Source organism: Colobus angolensis, unplaced genomic scaffold (assembly GCF_000951035.1).
Source record: "Colobus angolensis palliatus isolate OR3802 unplaced genomic scaffold, Cang.pa_1.0 Scaffold41, whole genome shotgun sequence".
Classification (NCBI taxonomy): Eukaryota; Metazoa; Chordata; class Mammalia; order Primates; family Cercopithecidae; genus Colobus; species Colobus angolensis.
Window position 1 is genome coordinate 2776351 of NW_012117488.1, and position 12057 is coordinate 2788407.

General features: G+C 35.2%; 1 protein-coding gene across 4 annotated transcripts in view; it reads right to left on the bottom strand.

Moving 5' to 3' along the window:
- The window catches only part of PKN2 (protein kinase N2), a 162306-nt gene that overhangs the window by 67670 nt on the left and 82579 nt on the right, over positions 1–12057 (bottom strand). For all 4 annotated transcript variants that reach the window (XM_011956066.1, XM_011956068.1, XM_011956065.1 and 1 more), the window contains one exon: positions 3059–3213. In XM_011956066.1, coding sequence (XP_011811456.1) covers positions 3059–3213 — 155 coding nt within the window. The remainder of the gene's footprint in view (positions 1–3058; positions 3214–12057) is intronic.

The window sequence follows — 12057 nt, forward strand, 5'->3', positions numbered from 1 at the left end:
AAAAAAAAAAAAAAAAACTCCACTGGTGGGGAAGGGAAAGAAGCCCTAATGGAATCACCTGGAGGACTTTTCCCAAACAAAATGAATGTCTTTCTGGAGATTCAGATTTGTTTCCCTATGGCTTTTAATTGAAAATGACTGCTAGAGTTGACAATTCTTACTATCAGAAGTACATTTTACCTACCCTCAGATATGTTAAGTAAGAAATATGCTAAGAACTTGTGCTACAGCCACACCAAATCACTTTCATTTCTTAGAATAAGCCAGGCTATTTCACAGTTCCTTACTGTGTATATACTGCATTCACCCACACCACCATCCCTAAAAAGTAATTTTTTATTAAATGCCAAATCATCTTTCAAATATCATACTAAAACTTAAAAGATTTCATTCTGGCAGTTAAATGATTATTCTCCATTGTGCTTCCAAAGTCAGTCAAACAAATCACTATTACACACTGTAACTATTTACACATGATATATCTCCTTTTAAGATGGTGGGTCTCTTAAAAGCAGGATATTATCTATTAAGTACCTAGTATGTAATAAGGACCATCTTTATTACACTTATACCCCCACAGCCTAGCATAATGGCTATCAAACTTTTAACTAAATCCTTAAAGAATAAATTAATATTCCACATAATTACAATTTATAATTTTCCCTAATCTAAAACGATGTACTCTGACCCTTTGAGAAGTTTAAAGATGAAAAATAAAAACAGTTAAGGTGGAATCTAGACAGAAATAACTGGCAGGCCTATCTCAGAGACAATAGTAGTTGCAAATGGGCTTTGGACATCCATTTGAGTCCCTCTCAAATTAATAAATCTAATTAAAAATAAAAACCTATGCAAAATTGACATATCTGTTTTAACAGGATGCTCACAGCCTTGTTCACTTTGAATCTGTGGTTGTTTTAGGTTATCTATTTGTTTTACATTTTTTTTTTGTTTGTTTTGTTTTGTTTTTTGAGACGGAGTCTCGCTCTGTCGCCCAGGCTGGAGTGCAGTGGCCGGATCTCAGCTCAGTGCAAGCTCCGCCTCCCGGGTTTACGCCATTCTCCTGCCTCAGCCTCCTGAGTAGCTGGCTAGTTTTTTGTATTTTTAGTAGAGACGGGGTTTCACCGTGTTAGCCAGGATGGTCTCGAACTCCTGACCTCATGATCCACCCGTCTTGGCCTCCCAAAGTGCTGGGATTACAGGCTTGAGCCACCGCGCCCGGCCCCTGTTTTACTTTTAATATGTCCAAAACTGTTCAACTTAGAGTAGTGGTTAGTAATCTTTTGTGGATTAAAGACCACTTTGAGAATAAGGTGTAACCTACAGCCCTTTCATCCATACAACTATCAACATAGACACTTCCTTTTCCTATAACTTCAAAGGGTTCATAAACCCCTCAAACTGATCCCTCCACCCCAGATTTAAAAACTTTACTCCAAAGGTAGTAGCTGGGTTAATTTAAAAATGCTCAGCATAATGTGCTAAAATCGCAGTTCCAGGAACAAAGTATTTACTTAGGAAAAAAAAAGGTCAAAATAATATTTTATAAAAATATAAAATCCCTAAAACTAAATGTCAGTGCTAAAAATAACAGCACAAAAAATAACTCTATCATCCAATAAGAAATGTTCAAAGTTAGTGAAATAATATCCTATCAAATATCACATAAGTAAATAGGAACAAATGCCTTTCTCTAAAAGTAACAAAAAATTCTTTTGAACATAAAATCTATGCTCATAATTAACGTTAAAACATTTTTTATAAAAAGTACACATTTCTTTCTTTTTGATATCTTCCCTAATGTCTTTTTTTCTTTCTCTTTAAACAATATTTTTTTTGGAGACAGGGTCTTGCTATATTGACCAGGCTGGTTTCAAACTCCTGGCCTTAAGGAATCCTCCTGCCTCAGCCTCCCAGAGTGCTATGTATACAGGTGTGAGTCACCAGGCCTAGCCTCAAATTTCATTTGAGGTGAATAGCTAGGATGCATGACTAAGAAAAAAAAATTTCCCTCTGATTTCAAATTCTTTTTAAACTGAAACAAATAAACAAAATACATAAGAACTTTCATTATGAAGTTATTTTAAAAATATCTATTAAAATATAAAAAATTGATTTGCAGAGATAAAAATATTTAAAATACATGAGTTGAAAGTAAAAAGGTATATTTTATAACTTTATATCCTTCTCAGGATTTTTGGAAATTATTAAAACTATAGAACCTTAGGCTGAAGAGAACCTTGAGGATAATCTGGTTCAGTGGCTTACAACTTTTTTTTTTTTTGCTGCATTATACCTAATAACAAGGACATGTTCCTATTACTAAGAATTGTTCCACATAACACTGATTTTCAGTTAGGAGTTATATGCCCATACCAGATTCCCAAGAATGCACAGGTCTAGGCCAAGCAATTATTGATGACGCCAAAACGTCCCATCTTTTCATTTGCCCTCTCCCAAAAACTTGGGAGAGTGGTCTATAATGTGGAAAACTCATTATAAACTTTTTTAGACAATTTCTTTTTAAATACTTTTAGATTTACAGAAAACTTGCAGATATGGAAAGCTCTGTGTATCCTTTACCCATAAGGTCAAATTTTTGATTAACTAGGTCTTGGTAGGAATAAACAATTTTTAAAATGTTACCTAAAAAAAAAAACCCACGAAACAAAACATGTTTCCAAATTCTTTTATTCACTCTTTCAAATTTTGAGGTCAAAATGATCTCAGATGTCATAATATAGTGTTTAAACAGTGAAATTACCAATTAAAAGCACAAAAATGTGAAAAACACAGCACTAAACAGATCTCAAAAAGGATACTTTTAGTGTATCATAGCTTAAGGCGGCAAAATCACCTTGTTAGACCTCAGCTGGAAATAAGCACATCAGATAATTCTAATTTCCCCCACTCCAGGCATGTACACAAATGACTGCCAAAGTGCCATGCCACCAGTACTGATGTTGGAGTTACAAATAAATTTTATTGAGTAGGTAAATTTATAACTATGGAATCTGCAAATAATGACTAAGTAGTTACATTTATTTACTACACTTACCTTTGAAGATCCATTTGAATACATCTGTATCATATTCTCTGCACCTTGTTTTACTTTAAGTTCTATATCCAATTGTTTTTGTAGAGCCTTTAATCTATTGTTGCTAGTAGAACAACGAGGGTCACTATTTGGAGTATCTGGAGTCCTTGGGCAATCTGTAAATAAAATATTGTTAAAATTACTTATTAGAATGAATTGCTGCTTAAAATTAGAAGTTAATATTTTGCAAATAAACAGCGTTTTTCAAACTTTGAGATGGGCCTAAATGAAACCTCCTTATGCTTACAGATAATCCATGAATTCAACCAATTCATGCAAAAAAAAAAAAAAAAAAGTATTTGAGTTGCGAGACTACTTCCCAGGGTAGATTCCACTTAAAATATAAAAGTGAATTAAGTCTGAAACTCAGTTAGAAGATTGTCCATGGTTTCCCCAACACTATTATTTTTAAGTCAACTTGACTAGTCTATTCAATAATTAAGCTAAATTTCCTACTATAACCTCATTAGCTGGAGAATAAAGCATATTCAAACATGATACAAATTCAATTAAGGTAATTCTTTTTAAAGAGAACTAAGGTTATCTGAAATACAGTGTAGTAATGCTTCAAAAATATTGATCCATTAATATCAAATTGATGCAGGGCAGAAGGAGGTTACAGAGGGATGAAAAATTCAAGTCCACAGCCTCTCATAAAGGATACTGTGTTGCTTCTATTTAAAAAATAAAAATAAAACTTCGCAGAATAAGTTAAAGAGGAGTCCCTTCTCAATTTTCTCGGACAGTTTCTGTGAAATGGTACCAGCTCTTCTTTGTACATCTGGTAGAATTTGGCTATGAATCCATCCGGTTCTGGGCTTTTTTGGTTGGCAGGTTCTTCAATTTCGGAACTTGCTTTTGGTCGGTTCAAGGGTTCTATTTCTTCCTGGATCAATCTTGGGAGGGTGTATGTGTCCAGGAATTCATCCATTTCTTCTAGATTTTCTAGTTTATATGCATAGAAGTGTTCATAATATTCTCTGAAGCAATTGCAACAAAAGCAAAAATTGACAAACGGGATCTAATTAAATTAAAGAAGTTCTACACAGCAAAAGAAACTATCAACAGAGTAAACACACATCCTACAGAATGGGAGAAAAAATATTTGTACAAACTACACATTTGACAAAGGTCTAACATCAGCATCCATGATGAACTTAACAAGGAAAAAATAACCACACTGAAAAGTGGGCAAAGGATATGAATAGATACTTTTGAAAAGACATACATGTGGCCAACATGCACATTAAAAAAAGCTCAACATCACTGACCATTAGAGAAATGCAAATCAAAATCACAATGAGATACTATCTCACACCAGTCAGAATGGCTTTTTTTTTTTTTTTTTTTTTGAGACGGAGTCTTGCTCTGTCACCCAGGCTAGAGTGCAGTGGCGCCATCTTGGCTCACTGCAACCTCTGCCTCCCAGGTTCAAGCCATTCTCCTGCCTCAGCCGCCTGAGTAGCTGGGATTACAGGCGTATGCTATCATGCTGGGTTTATTTTTGTATTTTTAGTATAGGTGGGATTTCACCATGTTGGTCAGGCTGCTCTCAAACTCCTGACCTCGTGATCTGCCCGCCTTGGCCTCCCAAAGTGCTGGGATTACAGGCGTGAGCCACTGCACCTGGCTCAGAATGGCTATTATTAAAAAGTCAAAAAATTACAGAGGCTAGTGAGGATGCAGAGAAAAAGCAATGCTTATACACTGTTGGTGGGAGTGTAAGTTAGTTCAACTACTGTGGAAGACTGTGGAGATTCTGCAAAGACCAAAAGACAGAAATACCATTCGACCCAGCAATCCCGTTAGTGGGTATATACCCAAAGCAATATAAATTGTTCTATCATAAAGACACATACACGTGTATATTCATTGTAGCAAAGACATGGAATCAACCTAAATGCCCAGCAATGACAGACTGAATAAAGAAAATGTGTGTGTGTATATATATATAAACACACACACACACACACACACACACACACACACACACACCATGGACTACTATACAGCCATTAAAAAAAAAGAGAGAGAGAGATCATGTCCTCTGCAGGAACATGGATGGAGCTGGAGGCCATTATCCTCAGCAAACTAATGCTGAAACACAAAACCAAATACCATATGTTCTTTCTTATACGTGGGAGCTAAATGATGACAACACATGGACACACAGAGGAGAACAACAGACACTGAAGCCTATTGGAGTGTGGAGGGTGGGAGGAGGGAGAGGAACATGAAAAACAACTATTGAGTACTAGGCTTAATACCTGAGTGACAAAATAATCTGTATAATAAACCCCCAAGACACAAGCTTACTTATATAACAAATCTTCACGGGTACCCTTAAACTGAAAATAAAAGTAAAAAAAAAAAAGCATAATATGTTGCTTTACAGATTTCTATGATTTTAGGAATGGGAATATTTTCAAAATCTCTGTGTTAGCAAAGTTCCTAAAAATTCAAAACATGTGCCATTTAAAGATGAGCTTCATGGAAATAAATTTGTTCTAGAATAAATAAAAATGGGAACTATTAATGCATAAAAAATCAATGCCTGCAGATTTTGAAAATTATAATTTTCCAAGTAAATAATTTTCATTTTGCAAAAACAAATAAAACTTCAAAAGGAACCATCTTATTCTGGATAATCCATTATTATTGAAACACTTCTTTTTTTTTTTTTTTTTTGTTGGAGACAGTCTCACTCTGTCGCCCAGATTGTAGTGCAGTGGTGTGATCTTGGCTCACTGCAACCTCCGCCTCCTGGATGCAAGCAATTCTATGCCTCAGCCTTTTGAGTAGCTAGTACTACAGGCGCCTGCCACTACGCCCAGCTAATTTTTTGTATTTTTAGTAGGGGCGGGGTTTCACCATCTTGGCTAGGCTGGTCTTGAACTCCTGACCTCATAATCCACCTGCCTCAGCCTCCCAAAGTGCTGGGATTACAGGTATGAGTCACCGTGCCCGGCCTGTTGGAACACTTACCTTCAATCAAAATTCTTCATATTTTAAGTTTAGTGTTTTGTATTTTTATCCACACTAGGTCCCTTTACTTCTAAAAAAGCTAGAAGACTAGGGTACTACCCTGTTTTAGATGATAAGTAACTTGGTCATCACTGGAAAACTGCCTAGGCTGCAAGTTACTTTACCTTTGTGCTTCAAGGTTCCCTTCACTCCTCTACAATATAAGATGGTGTGACTAACCATTTTAATGAACGTATTTCATATTAAGTTTTATATTCTCTTTAAAAAATTCACTAATTCAAACACATGCAATTATAATTTGTTAATTAATATAAAAATATAGATATTAAGGCTGAGGCAGCAGAATCACTTAAGGCCAGGAGTCTGAGACCAGCCTGGGCAATGAAGTCAGATGCTGTTTCTAAAATAAACAGATAAATAAATAAATAAATAATAGAGATACTAGGCTAGGATGTAAAATAATAGTGCTTTAATGATATCTGCCCAAACACGTGTATGTGTGCATATAAATCCTTAAAATAACCTTTTGAGACAGATATTATCCATACTTTATACATCAGGAAACAGGCAAAGCCACACAATTAATTCAGAAAAGGTTTCTGTTCTAATTGGATTCTCCAAATTACAAATGGGCTGCCCAAAAAAACTGATATAAAATGTAGGTAAGTTTTCAAATCAAATCACAAAAGAGCAACTTAGTATATATCTAGTATAGTGGTTAAGACTGCCCAGGTTTGAGTCTCAGTTTTGATACTGAGATTCAGTACAAACCATGTAATATAGGGTAAGGTACTTCACAGTTCTGTGCCTTATTTTCTTCACGCGTTAAATGGTGAAAACAGCATGTACCTCACAGGATTATAGTGAAGATTAAATAAATTATATCTACAGAGCTTAGAAACTGGTGTGGTACATAGTAAATATGCAATAAATATTAACCAGCAGTACCCACTGTAGAAAGAGTATCTCTGTTGAGTCCATAAATGAACTACACATTATAACAATGATTGAACAGATCTGGGAACATTTTAATTTTCTTCTCTCTTTTTGTATAAATGATATCAGAATCTTGTAAGAAATGTAAATTACACAGAATTTGGTATATAAAGATAGCTTATAGTAAGCACATTTTTTTTACAGAACTGGAATGCATTCAGAATAGAAGGCCCTTAGTTGAGTATGAAAATGTGTTGTCTGTAAAACAGTTGATGGTGTGTTTAGCCTAGGATGGGAAGGAGAAATGATTCCTGTCTAAACATTTAAATATTTGTCTATGAAAGCTGTCCACTTACTATTTCCCCACAAGACAGAGAATTAGAACCAATGAGTAAAAAGGTAGTAAGGGCAAAATTTTTGTCACAACATAAATTCCTTATGTTTTGGGTTATCTAACAATAAAATGGCTTGTCTTAAAATGTAATAAAGTCTCGTCTCTGGAAGCACTTATACAAAAGACAGATTACAATTTGTTAGAGACACTATATAATAGATTCTTAAACATTACAGCAGGTTGTACTAAGATATTGAAATATTCAGCTGGGCACGGTGGTGCACGCCTGTAATCCCAGAACTTTGGGAGGCCGAGGCAGGTGGATCACGAGGTCAAGAGATCAAGCCCATCCATGCTAAAACCCCGTCTCCACTAAAAATACAAAAATTAGGTGGGCGTGGTGGTGCACGTCTGTAGTCCCGGCTATTCGGGAAGCTGAGCAGGAAAATCGCTTGAACCCAGGAGGCAGAGGTTACTGTTAGCCGAGATTGCGTCACTGCACTCCAGCCTGGTGACAGAGCAAGACTCCGTCTCAAAAAAAAAAAAGATATGTCCATTGATCTGATAGTCTGTGAATTTGTAAAAATACTACATAACACTGTTCTTAAGGAAAAGTATGTCCTCAGTTTTAATAATGATTATGGGAATATAAGAAATGAGAAAATGGTTAAGAACCAGGGCTCTGAGGTCAGAATGCCTGGGTTAAAATCCTGTGGTTGCTACTCATTGGTATGGTCTTGATTATATACTTACTTAACATCTCTGTGCTACGGTTTCCTTAGCCACAAATTGAGGGTTACTGTAGAAACAAAGCCTATATAGTGCTTAGGTCGACGCTTAAAATGTAATAAGGGCTCAATAATATTACAAGTCAGGGCTCAGCTAAGTAGCCAGTATTTCTGCTCATTTAATCTTCCCAAGAACTCATAAAGGTTTGCAATATAACTTCATTTTACAAATAAAAATATCTGGGCCGGGCGCGGTGGCTCACGCCTGTAATCCCAGCACTTTGGGAGGCCGAGAAGGGCGGATCATGAGGTCAGGAGATCGAGACCATCCTGGCTAACACAGTGAAACCCCGTCTCTACTAAAAACACACAAAAAAATTAGCCGGGCGTGGTGGCGGGCGCCTGTAGTCCCAACTACACGGGAGGCTGAGGCAGGAGAATGGCGTGAACCCGGGGGGCGGAGCTTGCAGTGAGCCGAGATCGCGTCACTGCACTCCAGCCTGGGCGACAGAGCGAGACTCTGTCTCAAAAAATAAAAACAAACAAACAAACAAACAAACAAACAAAAATCTGAAACTTAGAGAATTTATTTGCAAAGGTCACAAAAGTGTACACCAAGGCAGAAATTTAACCTTAAATATGTCTTATATGAAGTAAACTTGATAAAGTTCACTACTTTTCCCATTTAGAAATCAGAGGAACACTGTTGTCACCCTTGGACTTCATCTATTTTCCCCTTGAACCTGCTTTCCTACACACTACCTTTCTTCTTTCCAATTTTCTTCCTTGTACTTTATAGTAAATTCCAGCATGATAAAACATATAGTTGCCAGTATATTTCTTAAACTTTTTCTCATAGTGAAACATATTTCAAAACAAGAATAACTAGAACTTCCTACTCCCCATTAATACTCTCACCATTCAAAAAAATTTTTAAAACTCTATAAAATGGTTATCATTTTTCTACTCTTAACAACTGCCTTTACATTTAAAAAGAGGCGAATCTGCTCTTAAATACATACTTTGCTGGCTAAAGAAACTAAACCCCATGATTACAACAAAAAACAAATTTCCATTTGCTGCATATATTGCTAATATTACTAAAAAAATTTTCTCGGGGGTATTATAAGAAATTATGCATGCTTCTAACCTTCTAAACATTATACAATTCAAAATGTATGTTATACAAATTCAATAAACTTGCTTTAATGTTTACATATTAGATCAAAGAGATTTTAGGCATGTATAAGTTACAGTAGACAATGCACTGGAGATAAGCCCATAAAGTCACACCTTTACACAAATTTAGCCAATATACATTGTTGTGCTTTAAGATGGAAAGTAGACAAGATTAATTCTTCCACTAAAATATTTTTAATAGCCATGTCTACCAAATACAGTCCCAACTTCACGGTTAGGCATTAAAGGTCTTAGGCTATCTAGCTCCAAGCTAATTCTCCACTACTATTTTTCCTTGTTAAATTCTGTGTTCAAAACCTTTCTAATAAAATGCAATTGCTTTCTTTAATACTATTGTTAGTTTAGGCATTACTTTCTCCAGAAAACCTTCCCTAATCATTCTCTAGTCTACTATATCTTCAAAGTATACTTTCATCCCTCCATTGAAATGTGTACTACACAGTATTATAATGATCTGTTTTCACATCTGTTTTTCCTCTGAGACTATAAGCATCTTGAGTGCTGTGTTCTTAGCTATTTTAATGACTGAGTTTAACAGCAGACCAGACACAGAAAAATAGCAGATTAATACTGAAAAATAGCTAAGTTTTTTAAAAAGAGAAAGAAAGGAAAAACGAGACATAAGGAGACACAGAGGAAAAAAAAAAAAAGCTCCAATATATCTTATGGTGCTTTGGAAGAAAAATAGTGCCTTGAAGACAAGATATAAAGAAATAATGACGATCACCTTTTAAGAACTAATAAAAATGCCAATCCATAGATTCAAGATACCCAATCAACCCCAAGCACAAACATATAGGGGAAAAAAAGTTCATACTTGGACATATCACAGTCAAACTTTAGAACATCAAAGACAAAGTGTTTACAGCAGTCAGAGAAAGGGTACCTTCAAAAGAATTACAGTTAAATTTATGGCAGTTTTCAGCAACAACACTGAAAGGTGGAAGAAGGTGAAATGACAGCTTCTTTATGTTAAAGGATACAACCACCTCCTTATATTGTGATATGGTTTGGATCTGTGTCCCTGCCCCAATCTCATGTCAAACTGGGATCCCCAATATTGAACATGGGGACTTGTGGGAGATGACTGGATCATGGGTGTGGGTCTTTAATGGGTGGTTTAGCACCATCCCCTTGGTGCTGTTCTCATGATAGTGAGATCTGGTTGTTTAAAAGTGTGTAGCCCCTCCCACTCTCTCTGTTGCCCCTGCTCTGACCATGTAAGATGTGTTTGCTTCTCTTTCGCCTTCCACCATGATTGAAAGTTTTCTGAGGCCTTCCCAGAAGCCTAGCAGAGGCCAGCATCATGCTTCCTTTACAGCCTGTGCAACCATAAGACAATTAAAGCTCTTTTCTTTATAAATTACCCAGTCTTGGGTATTTCTTTACAGCAGTGTGAGAATGGACTAATAAAGATTGTATATCTCCAATGAAAATATCTTTCAACAGTGAAGACAAAATAAAAATATTATCAGACAAAGATGAAAACAGTTTTTCACAGACTCATTAAAAATTTAAAAATGCTAAAGGACGTACTCTGGGAAGAAGAAAAGTGATTCTAATTGGTAGGTCAAAAAAGAACAAAACAGATAAAGTGGCTTAGATGTGAGTGATTTTAAAGGACCACTATATAAACCAATAAAAAAGTCATGAAGGGGTTTTTAAAAAATAGAATTACAATGGCAAAAACTGCAATTAATTTTGCACCAACCTAGTAAGACAGTAAAATATAAGCTAGGGTGTAGGTAAATAAAAGCATTCTAAAGCCTTCGAATTGTCCGAGAGATAAAAACAGCAATCAGAGTACTGCCTTTGATAAGTATGCACGATGTACTATCTAAATGAATCAATTTCCAAAACAATCAAACTTTTAATAATTGATTCTTAAAAAATAGTCTAAAAATGGCAAGAAAAGAAAGAAAAAGAAACATTAAAGGCACAAAATAAGATACTAAATATAAACCCAAATACAATAGCAATCATTTAAATAGGCTAAATGATCCAGGTAAAAGAGATTATTAGATTAGGTAAAAACAAATGAATAAAATAAATCCAACTATATGCTATTTTAAGAAACATATCTAAAACATGATACAGAACAGTTGAAAGTAAGGAAATGGAAGAAAGGTATTCCACACAATCACTAACCTCAACCCACAACCTGTATTGATAACAGACAAAAGATACTTTAAGGCAAAAAATACTTCAAGACAGAAAGATTACAGGTAAGTCATTTCGTTATAATAGAAGGTTCAATTCACCAGAAATATGCATCAATTCTAAATGTGTAGGTGTTCAATTATGTGGCAACGAAATAAATAAGTGGCAAATTTTTAAAAAATATAGCAAATCTGCATTCCACTAATACAGACAGTTCCAGCACATAATTACAAATCACAAAGCTCAATCAGAAAAAAATTCACCATGAGAAAAAAATTACAGGATTAGCCTTGTAAAGATTTCACTTATTGTATTTATCCTATATAGACTGTGAAATAAGTATGTTAAATATGTAAAGCTAAATGCAAGGGGTATCAACTGGGACAAGAGACTACCAAAATTACCAACATTAACAAAATAGAACCTCTAGCATTAAAAAAATATGTAATAACAAAATTAGAAACACAATATTTGATAAAGAGTAAGTTTGATACACAGATGAAGAAACTATTAGAAAAATGGAGATAGATTTGAAGATACTAATATGTATCTAAAGTTCCCAAAAAACTACGTAGAAGGAAAACAGGAGGTACAACAATCAAAGGGACAGAGGCTAA